At 44.0% G+C, this 19,372-nt stretch overlaps 1 protein-coding gene, 1 long non-coding RNA gene and 6 other non-coding genes across 8 annotated transcripts; all 8 read right to left on the reverse strand.

Annotated features, from left to right (window-relative positions):
* Window positions 1–5,149: 5,149 nt before the first annotated feature.
* LOC118226988 (histone H2A.Z) lies at window positions 5,150–8,985 on the reverse strand. Its single transcript, XM_035417032.1, has 5 exons — window positions 8,847–8,985; window positions 8,398–8,475; window positions 7,875–7,988; window positions 7,426–7,555; window positions 5,150–5,528 (listed from the first exon to the last, which is right to left on the reverse strand). Exons 1-5 carry the CDS (start codon window positions 8,847–8,849, stop codon window positions 5,467–5,469), a joined length of 387 nt encoding a protein of 128 aa, XP_035272923.1. The 5' UTR covers window positions 8,850–8,985; the 3' UTR covers window positions 5,150–5,466.
* A 2,390-nt stretch (window positions 8,986–11,375) lies between these two features.
* LOC118226990 lies at window positions 11,376–13,054 on the reverse strand. The gene is made up of 3 exons (XR_004765135.1): window positions 12,917–13,054; window positions 12,692–12,811; window positions 11,376–11,407 (listed from the first exon to the last, which is right to left on the reverse strand). It is a non-coding gene; the product is annotated as an uncharacterized LOC118226990 (long non-coding RNA).
* Window positions 13,055–15,916: 2,862 nt separating this feature from the next.
* trnay-gua lies at window positions 15,917–16,004 on the reverse strand. The gene is given in 2 exon segments: window positions 15,917–15,952; window positions 15,968–16,004. It is a non-coding gene; the product is annotated as a tRNA-Tyr (tRNA).
* A 272-nt stretch (window positions 16,005–16,276) lies between these two features.
* trnay-gua lies at window positions 16,277–16,364 on the reverse strand. The gene is given in 2 exon segments: window positions 16,277–16,312; window positions 16,328–16,364. It is a non-coding gene; the product is annotated as a tRNA-Tyr (tRNA).
* Window positions 16,365–16,986: 622 nt separating this feature from the next.
* Window positions 16,987–17,074, reverse strand: trnay-gua. The gene is given in 2 exon segments: window positions 16,987–17,022; window positions 17,038–17,074. It is a non-coding gene; the product is annotated as a tRNA-Tyr (tRNA).
* An 812-nt stretch (window positions 17,075–17,886) lies between these two features.
* On the reverse strand, window positions 17,887–17,974 carry trnay-gua. Its single transcript is given in 2 exon segments — window positions 17,887–17,922; window positions 17,938–17,974. It is a non-coding gene; the product is annotated as a tRNA-Tyr (tRNA).
* Window positions 17,975–18,320: 346 nt separating this feature from the next.
* On the reverse strand, window positions 18,321–18,408 carry trnay-gua. The gene is given in 2 exon segments: window positions 18,321–18,356; window positions 18,372–18,408. It is a non-coding gene; the product is annotated as a tRNA-Tyr (tRNA).
* A 318-nt stretch (window positions 18,409–18,726) lies between these two features.
* trnay-gua lies at window positions 18,727–18,814 on the reverse strand. The gene is given in 2 exon segments: window positions 18,727–18,762; window positions 18,778–18,814. It is a non-coding gene; the product is annotated as a tRNA-Tyr (tRNA).
* Window positions 18,815–19,372: the final 558 nt, after the last annotated feature.

Raw genomic sequence — 19,372 nt, forward strand, 5'->3', positions numbered from 1 at the left:
TTAGGGTTACTGTGCTAGGGTTAGGGTTAGGGTTACTGTACTAGGGTTAGGGTTTGGTTTAGGGTTAGGGTACTAGGGTTAGGGTTAGAGTTACTGTGCTAGGGTTAGGGTTAGGGTTTTTGTACTAGGGTTAGGGTTAGGGTTAGGGTTACTGTACTAGGGTTAGGGTTAGGGTTACTGTACTAGGGTTAGGGTTAGGGTTAGGGCTTGTGTTAGGGTTAGGGTTAGGGTTGGGGTTGGGGTTAGGGTTATGGTTAGGGTTAGGGTTAGGGTTAAGGCTAGGGTTAGGGTTAAGGCTATGGTTAGGGTTAGGGTTAGAGCTAGGGTTAGGGTTACTGTACTAGCCTGGTTAGGGTTAGGGATAGAGTTAGGGTTAGGGGGGGTTAGGGTTAGGGTTAGAGTTGGCGTTAGGGTTAGGGTTAGGGTTATGGGTAGAGCTAGGGTTAGGGTTAGGGTTGGAGCTAGGGTTAGGGTTAGGGTTAGGGTTACTGTACTAGGGTTAGGGTTAGGTTAGGGTTACTGTACTAGGGTTAGGGTTAGGGTTACTGTGCTAAGGTTAGGGTTGGGGTTACTGTACTAGCGTTAGGGTTAGGGTTAGGGTTGGGGTTAGGGTTAGGGTTAGGGTACTAGGGTTAGGGTTACTGTGCTAGGGTTAGGGTTAGGGTTACTGTACTAGGGTTAGGGTTAGGCTTAGGGTTACAGTACTAGGGTTAGGGTTAGGGCTTGTGTTAGGGTTAGGGTTAGGGTTAGGGTTGGGGTTGGGGATAGGGTTAGGGTTAGGGTTATGGTTAGGGTTAGGGTTAGGGTTAGGGTTACTGTACTAGGGTTAGGGTTAGGGTTAGGGTTACTGTACTCGGGTTAGGGTTAGGGTTACTGTGCTAGGGTTAGGGTTAGGGTTACTGTACTAGGGTTAGGGTTAGGGTTCGGGTTAGGGTACTGGGGTTAGGGTTACGGTTACTGTGCTAGGCTTAGGGTTAGGGTTAATGTACTAGGGTTAGGGTTAGGGTTAGGGTTACTGTACTAGGGTTAGGGTTAGGGTTAGGGCTTGTGTTAGGGTTAGGGTTATGGTTAGGGTTAGGGTTAAGGCTAGGGTTAGGGTTAAGGGTTAGGGTTAGGGTTAGGGCTTGTGTTAGGGTTAGGGTTGGGGTTGGGGTTGGGGATAGGGTTAGGGTTAGGGTTAGGGTTATGGTTATGGTTAGGGTTAGGCTTAGGGTTAGAGCTAGGGTTAGGGTTAGGGTTACTGTACTAGGGTTAGGGTTACTGTACTAGGGTTAGGGTTAGGGTTACTGTGCTAGGGTTAGGGTTAGGGTTACTGTACTAGGGTTAAGGTTAGGGTTAGGGTACTAGGATTAGGGTTAGGGTTACTGTGCTAGGGTTAGAGTTAGGGTTACTGTACTAGGGTTTGGGTTAGCGTTTGGGTTAGGGCTTGTGTTAGGGTTAGGGTTAGGGTTAGGGTTGGGGTTGGGGATAGGGTTAGGGTTATGGTTAGGTTTAGGGTAAGGGTTAGGGTTAGAGCTAGGGTTTGGGTTAGGGTGGGGGACTCTTTCAAAGAGTTTTACACTTTGGCTCTTCAGGCAGCAGTGTAATTTCTCCAGCCCCCTGAGTGTTTATGTTAGGCTGCATTAAAGAGCTGTTAATGAAGCAATTAATTTTCGAAACGGCTACATGTGCCAGTGTTGCTTTGCTCTAACATCAGCCTCCAGGAAAAAAATTTTCACCAAGCAAATGCACAGTCAGTAGCCGTAGCCCGTGATTTTATTAAACTGTCAAGTGATCGATGGGGGACTAAATAAAATGAGTAGTTTGGGACGATGACATCACAAAACGGATTGGCTCTTGTTGAGCACGTGTGTTTTGAAGGGACACTGTGTTGTGTTGTTCCTTAATGGGAAAAATCTCTAATAATTAAAAACTACATGTTCCAAACTGTAGACAATTACATTGTTTTTTTGTTTTTGTTTTTTCTAATAAGGGTGAAGGGGGGTTGAAGGGGAGGGACATTACTTCGATTATTACCATATTACCCTGTGTTTCATTCCAAAGCCCCCGTGTGCATGCGACATGCTGTCTATTAGCAGCAGGGTTCCATTCATGGTGGCGATCTACACTAAGGAATACGGTAATCCCAGGGAAGGGGTTCCTGGGTCAGTGAATTTGTGCACCTGCGTTTCTTCAGCCTCGTTCTGTGCTGCTTGACCGGTTTAAATGCCAGTGATTTATGACGTGGTGATGCGCCCTCCTCCCCCATTAAACGCTGCATAAGGTTTAATCACTGGCGGTGAACTTGGGGGAGAACGCGTATGAGGACTGACAGCTGATCAGGTTTCCAGGAACCCCTTTTTCTCAGCCACCTGAACCCCCCTCCCCAAAAAATAAATAATTAAATAAATGACATTATTAGTTTTGGGTCTTTACAGTTCTGGCCGGTCCTGTCACTTCTCTACTAATTCAGTTAATAAATGGCTTCCCCCTTGTTAAAATTCTCTGAATGGTTAGCAGCAAGTAGAAAGAGTACTGTGTGTGGTCTGTAGGGTGTAAAATACTCACTTGGCTCTCCTGTAGTACTGTCCGGTCTGTAGGGTGTACAATAGTCACTGGCTCTCCTGTAGTACTGTGTGGTCCGTAGGGTGTAAAATAGTCACTGGCTCTCCTGTAGTACTGTGTGGCCTGTAGGGTGTAAAATAGTCACTGGCTCTCCTGTAGTACTGTGTGGCCTGTAGGGTGTGAAATAGCCACTTGGCTCTCCTGTAGTACTGTATGCTCTGTAAGGTGTCAAATAATCACTGGCTCTCCTGTAGTTCTGTGTGTGGCCTGTAGGGTGTAAAGTAGTCACTGGCTCTCCTGTAGTACTGTGTGGCCTGGAGAGTGTAAAGTAGTCACTGGCTCTCCTGTAGTACTGTGTGGTTCCAAATTGAGTCGAAAAGAGGGAAGGTTAGATGTTAAAAACTGGTTTGGCTGAAAAATCATCTGCAGACTGGCCCTGGATAACAGCTCTGAATGGGCAAGTGGGAGATTTTGTTCCTGAAATGGTGGAAACATTTCTACACATTTATGTCGGCTGTTTGAGAATTCAGAAGGCGTATGATATTTATGGTATGTATTTCAGAATTCAGAGAGCCAGTTGTGTAATATACCTGTCTCTGTAGGACATTATTCAAACTGCAGCCTCAGGAAAGGAGCAGCATACATATTTAATAACCTCCTGCTCACCAACAGAAACTGGCTCTTTCTACCATCTCAGGGCTAGAGACGTCCCCAGGAAGCCAGGAAATATCATTCAATATATTTTTTAAAAATACATTTCTGTGATTAAAAAAAATAGGTTATATCATTATTTTTCAACAACAAAAAAAAGTCCACTTATTAGCGTTATATCAGTAATATATATTCAGTATATTCTCTGTCCTTTAGGGTCCTCGTTTGAAATTTGTTGCAATGCAGGGACCGGTATCACAAAGCAGGATTACTGAGTTAGCTGGATAACTGCACTGAGAAACCCAGAACAGCTGCTCTTTTTAGCTCAGTCCATGTTCCAGATCTGGGAAGGTTCCGGGTTTTTACAGGCCTCACTGTGACTATGAAAAAATGCAAATCTCTAATTAAAAAAGTTCTCCTGAAAGGAATTATTTTGATTTCAACATTTAGATTGCAGCTTGTTCTCCATTATCTTTGGCCAGTCTGATTCTGGACTTATTGAGAAGTTATTAGTACTTAGCCACTGAGCCTGGCTCATTTCAGCTGTGGTTGAATGAATTAAGTGGCATTCCCATTGTTGTCTTTTAAAGGATGTGAAAAGTCTAAATTTAGACTGAAGTCTTATTTAAATGGTTGCACGCACGGCCGTTGTTGTGCTGCATGTGGAAGCGATTAAACCGCGTCCTGGGAATGAGCTGAATTAAACCGTAACGGCAAAATTGAATTAGAACTTGCGAAAGCCACCGACTTATCTACCCTGAGACATACGACCCACATAAAACACAAGAGCCACAGTCATGGCATAAAATAATGCATAGCATATTTCTCTGGGATTTAAAACTTTAAATTCAGAATAGAATTACCCATGATGCAATATTTTTTTTCCCAAGTGTAAATATTTTACAATGTAAACATGAAAATTGTCATTTTATCAACCTTTACATTTATTTGGTACTTCTAAAGAAATGCTAAATGTGATATGTAGGGCGGCAGTGTAGTATAATGGGTAGGGAACTGGTCTTGTAAGCTAACGGTTGTACCGTTTAGCAAAGTACTTAACCTGCATTGCTTCAGTACATATCCAGCTGTATAAATGGATGCAATATAAATGCTGTGTAAAATTGAGTAAGTCGCTCTGGATAACAGAATCTGCCAAATGCCTAAAATATATGGCCAGCTAATGTCCAGTTTTCATTTTCCATATCTTGAGAGATGATTGATTTTGGATCAGTTTGCCATGATTAAGATTTTAACTTATTCTGCCTTCAGTTATTCTGCCACATTACTTAAGAATCTCACCTGAAGTTCACTTTTACTTCAAGCAATTTTTGTAGGACTTCCTAATGGTGTGTTTGAATGTGCATCACCATTCTGACTTCACTCAAATAACACATGTACTAGTGAGTCACCTTTCACCAGGGTTATTTTTACTCCTGTGCAATAATGCCCCCTAGTGGCAGGATTGACTCAACGCTCCGATTTATGGAAGGATTAGTTGGGACAGATCTGTGATTGTATCTTTGGTTGAGTCTAAATAGATTGCCAGATCTCAACATTTCAAATTCTTTTCACTAATGTATTGTTTTAAGAACTTGTACTTCCTACAAAAATATTCTGAAAGTTGAAGGCTTGTGGCCTTCATCTATCTTCACAACCCTAACCACAGCAAACAGGAGCCAGGCTTCAAGCGGATTTCCTATTACACTGCAGACCTTTAATGGTATACAACACAGCCCACCAGAGGACCTCCAATCAGAAAGTACATTGGTGTCAGCTAATAAACAACAGCCATTGTGACTGGCTGACACTACTTCCTGTAAACCCAAAGCATGCTCTGAAGTAGTCAGAAAGCTTACTTTGTGATTAGACGAACTCCCCTTTTCTAGTTACTAAATCTGTCCTGTCCGCATCACACAAACTGGCACACCCCAGGAAAGGAAGTTCAGAGGCAGAGGAGTGCTTATTGACCTTTATTTCCAGGAAGTCACTTCAGTCAAACCGCACACCCCCCCACCTTACCACACCCCCCAGCTCGGTACCTGAACATGAATCTTAAAATGGAAAATCCCAGCTTCTCTGAAGCCAACCTTCCTTTAAAAAACAAAACAAAACAAAAAAAAACCCAGAATGAACGGGGGCAGAGGACAACCCTCTTCTCCCTCCCCTACCACCCCCCCCCCCCACCTTTAAAACAGTCTTAAAAGAAAGAGCGTTCTAGGTCCTTCGGAGACGCCGCTGTTGTCCTGAGATGACCTGGCCGTGGAGGCGGGGTTATACGGTCTTCTGCTGTCCCTTCTTGCCAATCAGAGACTTGTGGATGTGGGGGATGACTCCTGTGTAGAGGGAGAAGGGAAAAGGGGTCAGAGGTCATGCATGACACGGTCTGTGTGGTCCTCCTGCCTAGAGAGAGAAACGTAAGCCAGGCTGTGCGGAGGCCCCGCCCACCAATGCAGTGGCCCCGCCCACCACCTCAGCTCCTGGGCCAACGCTCACCTGCACAAACTCATTTACAATCACGTTAAACCACAGGCGGGCAAATTCTATTCTGGAAGGTAGGTGTGTTTGTAGGTTGTTGTGTCCACCACTTACCCTAGCTCAATGAGCCAATTGGCTGTATACACACAGCACTGGTTCACTCACAGTTCACATTGGGACACAAGAACAGCCTGTGGCTGTCACTAATGCGCTTATCAAGAGCTGCAGCCAAACTGTCAAACGGCATAAATGTTACGGTTAATCACGCAATGAAGGCCAGAAGTCGGAATGAAAACCAGAAACAGCCACGGCCCTCATTGCCCACTTCTTTACATCGGTATTGCTGAAGACTGTTAGGAAAACTAAATGGCCTGCAACGCATTATAGGAACATGGACTTTCAGTAAATAACAGCAAATGTGTTCCACAGCAGTGTATATTTAATAAAAGATTTTTTAAAAACTGATTGAAATGTGAGAGCAGGAATAAATTGAGTATTTGACTGTATTATTCAGTGCTGCAATGATTCTGATCCCAATACCAGCCTTGCTTAAGCTTTTCCAAAGGATCATGTGCAAGGTGAAATAGCTGATGTGTGACAGCAGGGGGCAGCGTGGAGACATTTCCTATATTCAGTGACCACATAAAGGGAAACTGCAGAATGGCAGGTGTCCTCAGGGAACAAAGAATGCTGATCACACCACCTGGCAACCCTCAGTTACGATTTAGGCCCTCGATATAAAACCATCCCAGCGTCTGTACACGACCATTTACACTGACAGTGGGTCTGATACAGCGCATGGATGTAGGGATCTACCAACAACAAAGAAAGGTCTGCATGCAGGTTCTTGCGCAACTGACTGACAATGTCCCAACCTTCGTACTTCCTGTGTTGCGGTTGCCAAGTTGGTGCCTTATAAACACTAAACACTAAGCAGTGACACTTGAATGTCAAACAAACTCCCCCCCCCCCCAATACGTGTTCCAACAGGCAACTACACCCGAAATCCCCAGTCCTTTCCAGCGAACAGGGCGTTTGCGGAAAACAGTGCTTTGCGGGCGGGGCACGAGGGCTGAGTCACAGCGAAACGCGGGGGATTCTCAGCGCCAAAGAGAGACCGCTCGTGCGTTTAAAAACCCCTCTGCACAGATCATGGGCCTCGAGCGAAACAGACTATAACACAGCGGGCAGTTTTACCCGAACCGTTCAGGAACCGAACTCTAAATGTCAGGACACCTTAGCCTCACTATCAGAGTACCACGCCTAGCGTAGCGGCGACGGGCTACACAAGGCACACGTCCGCTCAGTCGCTGGTAAGACTGCCAAAGGGAAGTTCACAGGAAGCACAGTGCATGACACACTCCTCTATCCATTTAAATCAACCACTTCCCTGTGTCTCAGCCTGTTAGAATCACCTTATATCAGAGTAGAGTCAAAGTGTTGACCCAACTGGTGTGAAAATATTGCCGACATCTCCCTCCCCCCCCAAAAAAAGGGGCGCGGGATTGTGGCTCAACTGCACATTTTGCTCGCCTCGTAGCAGGGGGGGGTACAACCCGACCTGGGGAACCCTGAACCGTAGCCTAGCCGTTGCCCTCGGCGACGCACCAGCCGGTGCAGGGAGAGGCGAGTGGGAGGAGGTGGGTGGAGCTTACCGCCATCGGCAATGGTGGCCTTGGACTTGCATGCATGTGTACGTGCGTGTGTGTGTGTGCGTGCATGTGTGTGTGTAAGAGCAGCGGGACTCTGACTGACCTCCTCCAGCAATGGTGGCCTTGATGAGCGAGTCGAGCTCCTCGTCGCCGCGGATGGCCAGCTGCAGATGGCGGGGCGTGATGCGCTTCACCTTCAGGTCCTTAGAGGCGTTTCCCGCCAACTCCAGCACCTGGGGAACGGCCAGGAGCGTTTAAACATCAGAACCAGACGGCGCATTCCCTCCCTCCCCAAAAATCCTGAGCCCAAAACATCCGCCTTATAGACATTTATGGAATCTCACTGACGATGCTGCAAGATCACACTCGCCTTAATTTATTAATCGGTCTGTCATTTTGGATCAATTGGCTCATTTCGTGGGTCCAATGAGCAAGTCATCTCACTGCAGCAAGCATTACTAACTGCTGAATCTACCCAGCATTAATATCTACAGTAAAACCCAAAGAGCAATAAGCAGCGCATCATGCTTTAGCAGATTTACACTGCCCTACCTCAGCAGTCAAGTATTCCAGAATAGCTGCACTGTAGACGGCTGCAGTCGCCCCAACGCGACCGTGACTGGTCGTCCTGGATTTCAGATGTCTGTGAATACGGCCCACGGGGAACTGTGATATAAAAAAAAAAAATGAACGACGGAGAGAAGAGGAAGACAGTTTCAACATTATCCCAGATTACGGACCGACCAAACGAGGACACCTGCACGCACGCGGCCTCTGACCGCTCGTGCCGTGTTGCATTACGGCAAAATATGTCCAGTTGTTCCGCTATTTTCCTTTTCGTTTGTTTAGCCAGGCTAACATTGACCAGAATCACGTGTCCTTGAGCTACATAGAAAGGCTTTCATCACGTGTAGCCATAATATTACTGAAATGTACAGCTGCCCATTAAATAAGCAATTATTTTTAAAAAACAATAACAAATATTAACTAATTAATAAATACATTTTATTATTATAATCATTATTATTACCTCTATTATTATTACGAATGATCACAATAACGCGGACATACTGACCTGCAAGCCTGCTCTCTGGGACCGCGAAACGGCTTTTGTTTTAGTTTTTCCGGAATCCTTCCCAGCCTTGCCACCAGCCTAAAATGTGCCAAAATGTTTCTTTTTTCTTTTTTTAAACGTTTGCAAACAAAGTGTAAAGACAGCAAAACAGAAAAAAACACCAAATCGTTCTACGGTCAATTCGTATCTATATTAGCTGAACTACAACGTGCATTTTTGAAGAAACAATCTTAAGAAAACACTTTCTTATACTACACTACTGCGAGCCAAGATAAGCATTTGAATTAGTAGCATATGCTGAGGCAGCAAGCTAACGTAAGCTAATCGTATACATAAAACGAAGGCCTACATTGGACCAGTAGCTAGCAATATACAACTGGATTCATTAAGAAATAATATGCACAACGCAAACACGTCGAAAATGATCTGAAAAACAAAAAAGAGCTTACCATTGTATTACTGCTATACCGACACGCAGATCACACCGAAAATGCGCTTTACCTTATCTTGTTTGAAACTGGTCGTCCCGCCTTAACTTCATTATATACGCAGACTACCAGGACATCCGGGACTACTTCTTTCAGACGAGGAGCCAATTACATTCAAAGTGAATTACTTCTGACGATATTTATAACCAATCGGAATCCAAAACGAAGATTCAATTGGCGGGACAAAACAAATCGCGCGCCTAACTGTATTGTGGCTGATGGGAAATGTAGTGCTCAATTGCTAAATTTAAAAAAAATTTTTTTAAGTGTGCACTATAATTTCTTACATGCGTAATATAAAGCGACGATGTATCTAGAAATATTGTAAAATATATCATACGTTTTATGTTAGAAACAGTTTTTAATGTGCTAATAAAGCAGTTACAGTTATTTATTGGTAATCTGATATCAATATAATGTATTGTGACATTACTGGCTATAGTGCAAGTGGAAAAATTGATGAAGAACAAATTTGCTTCAAGGGTCCATAGCTTCTGGTAAATTGTTTTTTTTTTTATTATTATTTTATTTTAAAGACACCCCTTCTTTTCCTACAAACCTTGACCTATTTGAAAAATAATCTACAAGGTAAGAATTGGGATTAGGGTTAGGCATATGGAAAAGGCCTGGTTCAAAATGGGATTGGGGTTGTCTTTTAGACCTTGGAAAATGATTAGTGCAAGGGTTCGTTTTGGACGACTCAAGTTGTTTCACTTTCTTTCAGGGTTTTTCACAAGAGTACAGCTTCATGTATTTAGGTATTTTTGATACAGCCTAAATACATTCTTCATAATAATTGACTTTAGTGTCTTTTGTCTTTTTTTAAATCAAATTGATAATGTGTATATTGTACTGTATACATCTTAACAGAAGATTCAAATATTAACAGACGATTCCTCGGGCTAGAAATAGTGTATGGGGTCAAACTAGAGTTTATGATGAGGATTATGATTGGAATTAAAGTTAGGGTTACAATTAGGGTTACAATTAGAATTAGGAAAAACAAGGCAAGTTGAGGCAATTGTGTTCAGCAGCTTAAAGAAAGGTTATAACATATGTTTGTATTTGAGCTTCAATGAGGCAAAAACTTTCTCGAGTAGCATGTGTACCTATGACCATAAAAAATGCATAATATATGCATATATTTTCAGGGAAAACATTTTTTTTAATGACCTATAATATAATATAATATAATATTTTGCATTTGTATTATTTTATTCATGATATTTACATTGTTTTTCATCAATTACAAATGAATAATTCGATTTTTAAGAATATGCCTATGGCTTCAAATATCCTTTTGGGTTCAAATTAGGGTTCAGATAGGGTTAGGATTAGGAAAACAGTAAGTCTGAGGGTTGAGGCAAGCTGAGGCAAAAATTATTATTTTTTTTGATTCCTCAAGGAGCGATTATTAGTTTGGACAAGAAACACAAAACCAAAAGAACCACTGTCCATATCAAGATTAGTAGCTGTTGGAGTTGGAGACCTTTTTGTTTGACATTCCAAATTTGAAGAAGTAAAATTGTTGAATTGAGCTGCACTGTCCGTGCGTCCACCAGGTGGCAGCAAGTCTATTCTTTTTGTGCCAACTTTCACACTGTACAGAATTCTAATCATGAGAGTTTAAATATAACAAAATTGGGGGGGGGGGGAGAGCCAGCATTGACACATTCTCGGAAAAAAGGGCTCTTTGGCTCGTGTCCATAGAGGAAACCTATTCGGTTCTATATTTAACCCTTTATGATAGGTGTGAAAAATCTAAAAACTCCCAGATTAAACCATTTTGCCTGACAAAGAACCCATTGAACCAGATATGGTTCCCCACAGGGGGAACCCTTTAGAACCCTCTCTTTTCAAAGTGCGCTCCTAACAAAAGCAGTGGGTCAACCTCAAACGAAGATTTAAAAGTGCTGTAGTTTGTTAGGGGAGCCTGGGTGTGGACCGGTGGTGAGTGTTGGCGATGGATGCCGTGAAAAATCCAGATATCCGCTCAGAACAGAGGTGTTAAAATCAACGCCCAACGTGTCATTTTTAACACACCTCCGTGTGTAGTTAAGGACAACACATTTTATATTACTTTTAAACAATCTGCGTAAAAAAGTCTTGCTCTGTAACACCTAAAATGTATATCTGTAACACAATTAGTAACGGGTAAGTATAAACACAAAAAGTAAGTTGGATATGAACTCATCCTTTTTGAGAGCGCAATATGTTGTTATAAAACAATTAAAGAGCAATCAATGCAATAATACAATTTATATTTAGTTCAATTGTATTTTTTATAATAGTGTTTGTCAATTACCTTTGAGTTTCCTCTCGTATTTCTAAAATAATCTAGCACAGATCCAGACCATATAGAACACAAGAACATAAGAATACATAATGAGGAGAACAGGCCATTCAGCCCATCTAGAACATGAGAACATAAGAATACATAATGAGGAGAACAGGCCATTCAGCCCATCTAGAACATAAGAACATAAGAACACATAATGAGGAGAACAGGCCATTCAGCCCATCTAGAACATAAGAACACACAATGAGGAGAACAGGCCATTCAGCCCGTCTAGAACACGAGAACATAAGAAAACATACACAGCCTACAGGATGCAGCTCTGTATAAAGTCGTGACGTGGAGATCCCTTGGGCATCTGCCAATATGCCCACTTTGAAATGCTTCAGATAGAAATATAGACAAAATTATTTAAAAGTTCTCCAGATCAATAGGAGCTACGTTCTAAAAAAATTTTCATTACTCAAAAAAGGAATAATAATAACAAAAAATAAAACTGAAGCAGAAATATTTTGACTAATAAATAAAATGTTCATTGCTGAATACAGCAAGCCACAGGCCAGTTAGACTTTCACCAAAAGATTCTGTAATCCGTCATCTAAACAAATCACTGTTTGGTTTAGTCAAACACAAATACAAAGACACTGCTCATCATACACATACAACACGAGTGGCCCATTAGCAAACTGAATTTGGGACTTCAGTCGCGGAAGATAATGAGAGTTTGAGCATCACGGGTGAGTGTTGGGACCACTGGTCAGCTTTATTATTTTGAAAAGCGTTAGCCATCTGCATGGGCATGAAATCAAGCATGCAATACGGCCACTGTGTTGTAGCAGCACAATATTACAAATATCATCATTATAATATTTGACTTTAGTACTGGCATAATCACACTCTACCCTGCAATGGACCTATTATTCACCTTTGATGAGTAGGTTTTTTGGATTTATTTTATTTATTTATTTATTGAGAATTCTGTGTTCTAGAACTCTTTAAATTACCAGCAGTGATTACATCAGCATTAGAATGTCTGGTTAAGAACATTGTAATCACATATTTGTGATATTTCACCTTAAATGTTATTTTTATTTTTATTTTTAAAGGAGACTTTGGACTACAAACCTGAGAACCTAATCCCAACCAGTTAAAGTGACTCGAGCAGTGCATCCTGGGTACCTTGTTCAAAGCTACACCCCAAACCCCACTGCTCCCGGGTGTCAGATTCAAGAGCCTTAATGGAGGCTCCACATGTCTCATTAAAATGAGGATTCAATCATCTAGGCTGCCCTTCAAAGCTGACTCAGTGAGCAGAATCAGAGACAGTAGCGGTCGGGTTGCGCATTCTCTCGCCACGCGCTGATAAGCAGCCGATAATTCTTTACATTTTTTTAAAGGGGGGGGGGCGTTGCGGTAGCATCGGTTGCTGTTGAGAAATGGCCAGATGCGTTTGTTTCAGCGCTGACAGAACAATTGCTAATCACAAAGAGAGGGAGAAAAGAAAGATCACCTGTAATCTTATGCAAATAAAGCCCGGTTTACTGACGCGCGACGTTTCGTGAGCCGGGCACGCCGCAATCTCGAGTTTCTTCGGCAGACGCGAGCGAGGTCAGGCCACGCACGTACTTCGCTGCAGAGTTTGGGAGAAATTATAAGATACGGGCCTCGGACAACTGCCACTGCCACATTTAGATAATTTTGCGATATCTAAGGTGGAAAGTGAGGTACCTCCTACCGCCAGAAACCCGTCCGTTATGAGAAACCACGCCATCCACACGGGAAACGCACACGAGCTTAATGAAGAGACGCTAGCGAACCTAGAGACAGAATAAAAAAACAAGCAAACGCAACACAGGCCGCAGGCCACAAACCAGGTTAGAAACCACTCCTCCACCGCACGTACCAGTGACGTCATCATTTCCCCTCCAGAGGCGATAGGCATGACCATTCTTACAGTGCACTTGTTTTAAGCATGTACACACGGTTATAATGCAAACGAGGCCCCTGTTTCAAGTGACTATAAATAAAATAATGTACTTCCATTTTCCTTGGCACACTAACGCTGTGCATATGCATTTCAGTGGGGTGACATAGCTCAGGAGGTAAGAGTGCTTATCTGGCAGTCAGAGGGTTGTTGGTTTGATCCCCTGTTCCAAGCATGTTGAAGTGTCCTTGAGCAAGACTCCTAACCTCTCTGGTGAATGCAAGGCATCAACTGTAAAGTGTTTTGGATAAAAGCGCTATATAAATGCAGTCCATTTACCATCTCCTCACGCAAGATTAAAACCATGAATCTAAACATCTTCTGTATATTTAAAACAGGCTCATCCTTCCAACATCTACATATTCCTTCATGGTGAAGAGCCCCACTCCCTCTGACAGTCGTAGTTAAATTCACTGTTTTTATGCAGCACAGATTCATAAAACCCAGCGGGAGCTGGTTTTAGAAGACTCCAGTACAGAGCCGTGCAGAGACCTTTTGAGGGGCAGGTGCTCAAGGTGAGGGGAAAAAAGGCATACCAACCCCTCCCCCCATCACAATCAGACTTTATACCTGAAGCTGAGTGAGTTTAACTTGCAAACACCTGTGGACAGGAGAGGAATGAAACCCTCTCAGGGAATCAGCACACAGGGAAACGGCACTCACAGCTTGGGCCTCTTCCCATGATGCTTAGCGTCCAGTGCACTGACTCGCTGGTCAGTAAAGGGGGGGGGGGGGTATGGGGGATTCTTCGAAAGGGCGAGGAGGAGTCTACACAGTAAAATGTCTGGCGATAATTCAACTCTTAACAGTGTTAATTCAACCCTTGACAGATAACATTTGGTCCCACATTCCAGAGTTGGACCAAATGTTATCTGCTAAGAGTTGAATTAACACTGTTAGAGCTGAATTATCACCGGACATTTTACTGTGTACAGGCTCCAGTGATGGGGGAACGTGCGCCTGTATCTTTTATTAATTTATTTTTGTGTTCTCAGCTTGGGACAGTACCCGAGAATAATTTCTAATTGCGCAATGGACACATGAGCTAGGACCTTGATGTTCCTGGGCGGACTGTTTCCAACAAGGACCCCCCACCCCCCTCCCTCGACCCTCCATCGCTGGACATACAGTTTTGACGTCTGCAGGATTTATACCCTTCTGACGTGTTATTTACGGTACGCGTACGATATTAATTTCACGCTGGTACAACTGTCTGTCTGGCGCAAGGACGCGGTGTGGGCCACCATCACGAACGACGCGTTCCCTGCAGCGTTCCCAGAATCACAGCTGGAAGTCCTGAACACAGGAAGCTCCCGTCCGACCCGTGTGTACACACGCGTGCGTGCGCATATTCTTCACCGCACATTTATATTAAAACAACGGAGATAAGGCTACAAGAACCATATAGAGAAAATGGAAAAACACTAAAAATAACTGCTATTTTCACTGGAACTGGTAGGATTGTTAGAAATAGGAGGATTCAGTTATATCAAGGGTGTCCGATCTTATCTGAAAAGGGCACAGGTTTTTTTATTTTAACCCAGCACTAGGACACCACATTCCGCTTATCAAGGCCTTGATTGAAGACCATGATTAGCTAAATAGTACAATCAGGTGTCATAGTGCTGAGCTAAAACAAAAACCTGCACCCACACTGGCTCTTTTTGGATAAGATAGGACACCTCAAAATTATATGGAGTATAACTATGAAGCTATGAATCATTGTTGATGACTTGAAATTCTTGCTATGCACGCATCACACACACACACGCGCATGCGCGCACACACACACACACACACACACACACAGACACACAGGTTAATATTGTGTGTGTGTGTGTGTGTAAGATTCTTGGTGACGCTGCACTTTTTGTACTCCACTTTCGTAAGTAAGTCGCCCTGGATAAGAGGGCCTGCTAATCGTTTTGTAGCGTAACGCTGCGTGTGCACTTAGCCTCAGCGCTCCAGCCAGTCTGCCCAGCACGCACCCCTGACTGTGTCCCAGATCCACAGCCTCACAGAGGCCCTGCTGCCCCTGGTCCCAGAGGACAGCCCCAGCACACCCAGGGTAAGGCACCACATCATTCCAATGGGACAGCCAGTAAGGGTCCGCGTTTGTCGTGTAGCGGGTTTGGATGGCCTCTCCCCCCCCCCCCCCCCCCCCCCCCCCCCCCCCCCCCACAGACTGTGAATGGCTGGGTCCAAACCAGCGGCCGCTTGCAGTAAGCATTCTCTAGGTGCAAAGGGGGACAAGGGGCAGGGGGGGTGCAGGCTCGCAGGCTTGCAGGCTGTTTCTTGAAATCCTAGTGGGGGGGGGGGACGAGGGTCAGGGGGGGGAGACAAGGGGCAGGGGGGGGACGAGGGGCGGGGGGGGACAGGGGCAGGGGGGGGGACGGGGGGCAGGCGGGGTGCAGGCTCGCAGGCTCGCAGGCTGCTTCTTGAAATCCTAGTGTCAGCACTGGTGATAACATGCATTGGGACACGGGGCTGATGGGCAATTTGATGCCCTTAAAGGTCCCGTGAAGGGTACAAGCTGGCCCCTTTTCCTCCCTGTTCACTGGAGAGAGGCTGCACGCAGTGACCCTTTGCTTCGGGCCAAAAGACCGGAGGGCGACCCATTAGAGAGAGCACTGGTGAACCAGCGTTAAGAGGAGCCGTGTCATTTAGACAGTCCCTGCTCTGTGGATGTTGTTTTAGGAAAGGGGTACTATGTACGCCAGACTTAACTGATTAAATCCAAAAAAAAAACATTCCTTCGAGCCGGAGTCGAACCAGCGACCTAAGGATTTCAACGAGACCCAACTACAGTCCTCCGCTCTACCAACTGAGCTATCGAAGGATGCGAGCACAGCATCACAACTACAGACTTAGACTGAAATGATCAAAGTTTATGGTTAAATTCCAAAGGTACTGTTCACTGGAGATAGGCTACCCACGGTAACCCTTGCTTTGGGCCACAAGACCTGATATTGGCCCATTTTAGAGAGCACTGGTGAACCAGTACTAACAGTAGCCATGTCATTTAGACAGTCCCTGCTCTGCCGATGTTGTTTTAGGAAAGGGGTATTTTGCGTACACCAGACTTAACCGATGAATTCCAAAAAAAAGCATTCCTTCGAGCCGGAGTCGAACCAGCGACCTAAGGATTTCAACAAGGTCCAACTACAGTCCTCCGCTCTACCAACTGAGCTATCGAAGGCTACAAGCACAGTACTACAACAGCAACACCAACAGCAACAACAACAACAACAACAATAACAAAACTTCTTAAACTTACACTGAAATTATCAAAGTTTATGATTAAATTCCAGAAGTAAACATCAAAAAATAAACATCTAGACCTAGTCACAGGTGATCCGTTTCATTAATTTCAGACATGGGAGGATTCAGTTGTATCACGGGCGTCTGATCTTAGCCAATCTTTAGCTAAGACACTTGATTCTACTTATCAAGGTCATGACTGAAGACCATGATTGATTAGTTAGATCAATCAGGTGCTGTAGTGCTGGGCTAAAACAAAACCCAGCGCCCACACACCGGCCCTTTTAGGATAAGATCTGACACCTCTGAATTATATGGAGTTGAACTGAAGTTATTAATTAAGGCTACAAGCTGGCCGCTGTTCACTGGAACTAGGCTACCCGCAGTAACCCTTTGCTTTGGGCCAAAAGACATGAGAGTGGCCTATTAGAGAGAGCACTGGTCAAACAGGACTAACAGTAGCCATGTCATTTAGACAGTCCCTGCTCTGCCGATGTTGTTTTAGGAAAGGGGTATTTTGCATACACCAGACTTAACCGATGAATTCCAAAAAAAAGCATTCCTTCGAGCCGGAGTCGAACCAGCGACCTAAGGATTTCAACAAGGTTCAACTACAGTCCTCCGCTCTACCAACTGAGCTATCGAAGGCTACAAGCACAGTACTCCAACAGCAACACCAACAGCAACAACAACAACAAAAACAAAACATCTTAAACTTACACTGAAATTATCAAAGTTTATGATTAAATTCCAGAAGTAAACATCAAACAATAAACATCTAGACCTAGTCACAGGTGATCCGTTTCAGTTATAGACAGTCTCTGCTCTGTGGATGGGTGTGGCATTCAGTCCGTCGGCTGGTGGAGAGAGCACACGCACCAGTGTGTCGCTCTCCGCAGTTCGGGGCTCGAAACCAGGAGCTCACACCGCAAGAGCGCGCTTCTTTATTTAGTTTTTTTGTTTAGTTTTTGTTTACGTGTTCAACCGAGCGCAAAACTAAAGTAAGCCGCCACTGGAAAGGAGCTTGTCCGCTGGAAAGCAGACCAGCTACAGGCGGCGCCCCGGAAAGTGGTCGCTTCGTTTTACTTTCCTTCATCTTAGTTATTTTGGCTTGTTGTTTTAGTTATTATTTTTGCCTGGAACCCGTGAGGGGGAAGGGTGAACATGTTTGTTTGTTTTATTTTGTGTTCGTGTGGGTGCGTTCTCTCTCTCTCTCTCCGTGCGGCAGCCAACGGTGTTTCCCAGAACTGCCGTATCTCACACTGGCATGAGAAAATGTTATTTTAGGAAAGGGGTATTACGTATGCCAGACTTAACTGATGAATTCCATGGTAAAGACCTCCACCCCCCACCTGCTTCACTGAAAGCACTTTAAAACAACATTACAGCCATTTAGCAGACGCTCTTGTCCTGAGCGACTTATACAACTTTTTTCACAGCCAAAAAAAAAAAAAAAACATTCCTTCGAGCCGGAGTCGAACCAGCGACCTAAGGATTTCAACAAGACCCAACTACAGTCCTCCGCTCTACCAACTGAGCTATCGAAGGGCACAAGCATAGCACCACAACAACAGACTTAGACTGAAATGATCAAAGTTTATGATTAAATTCCAAAGGTACTGTTCAGTGGAGATAGGCTACCCACAGTAACCCTTGCTTTGGGCCACAAGACCTGATAATGGCCCATTTTAGAGAGCACTGGTGAACCAGTACTAAGAGTAGCCATGTCATTTAGGCAGTCCCTGCTCTGCCGATGTTGTTTTAGGAAAGACCCTAACCCTAACCCCCACCTACTTCACTGAAAGCACTTTAAAACAACATTACAGCCATTTAGCAGGCACTCTTGTCCAGAGCGACTTATTCAACTTTTTCCACAGCCAAAAAACAAAAACACTCCTTCGAGCCGGAGTCGAACCAGCGACCTAAGGATTTCAACGAGACCCAACTACAGTCCTCCGCTCTACCAACTGAGCTATCGAAGGGGACGTGTATTGTACCACAACAGCAACAACAACAACATTAACAACAAAAACAAAACTTCATAAACTTACACTGATATTATCCAAGTTCATGATTAAATTCCAGAAGTAAACATCAAACACTGTTCACTGGAGATAGGCTACCCACAGTAACCCTTCCTTTGGGCCAAAAGACCTGATAGTGGCCCATTTCAGAGAGCACTGCTGAACCAGCATTAAGAGTAGCCATGTCATTCAGACAGTCCCTGCTCTGCCGATGTTGTTTTAGGAAAGGGGTATTTTGCATACGCCAGACTTAACCGATGAATTCCAAAAAAAAATTCCTTCGAGCCGGAGTCGAACCAGCGACCTAAGGATTTCAACGAGGTCCAACTACAGTCCTCCGCTCTACCAACTGAGCTATCGAAGGGTACAAGCACAACACCACAACAGCAACAACAACAAAACTTCATAATTTTACACTAAAATTATCAAAGTTTATGATTAAATTCCTGAAGTAAACATCAAGAAATAAGCACCTAGCCCTAGTTTAACAGTCATTTTATAAATTATCGCTCTCAGAGTCTACCTGTTCATACAGCCTCAGAAAGCCCAGGCACAACCACACACAGCATTACTTCCCCCTAAGAACAGGCAGAAAAACAGTGGATCACAAAGACATGTTTCGGTGAAGATTTTTTCAAAAATATTATTTCTTTTATTTAAATTTTTTATCCCTTGCAGTGTAGGTTTCAGAAGGGTATAAATATATGGTTCTTGAGATAAAGACCAGGGTCTCGTGTCCCCTACAGGGGACAAAAATAAACGGCCAGGCCTTGGGAGGATATGGTGTTATTTTCATAGCTGAGCTCCTGCTCAGGATGACCCATTTTGTACAGTAGAGTGGAATGTTTGCTGAGGAAAGTCACACAGTGCTGTGAAACGACTCCCTCAGGGGTCATACTGTTCTAGTCCCACCTGGGATTTG

Source organism: Anguilla anguilla, chromosome 5 (assembly GCF_013347855.1).
Source record: "Anguilla anguilla isolate fAngAng1 chromosome 5, fAngAng1.pri, whole genome shotgun sequence".
NCBI classification, from domain to species: Eukaryota; Metazoa; Chordata; class Actinopteri; order Anguilliformes; family Anguillidae; genus Anguilla; species Anguilla anguilla.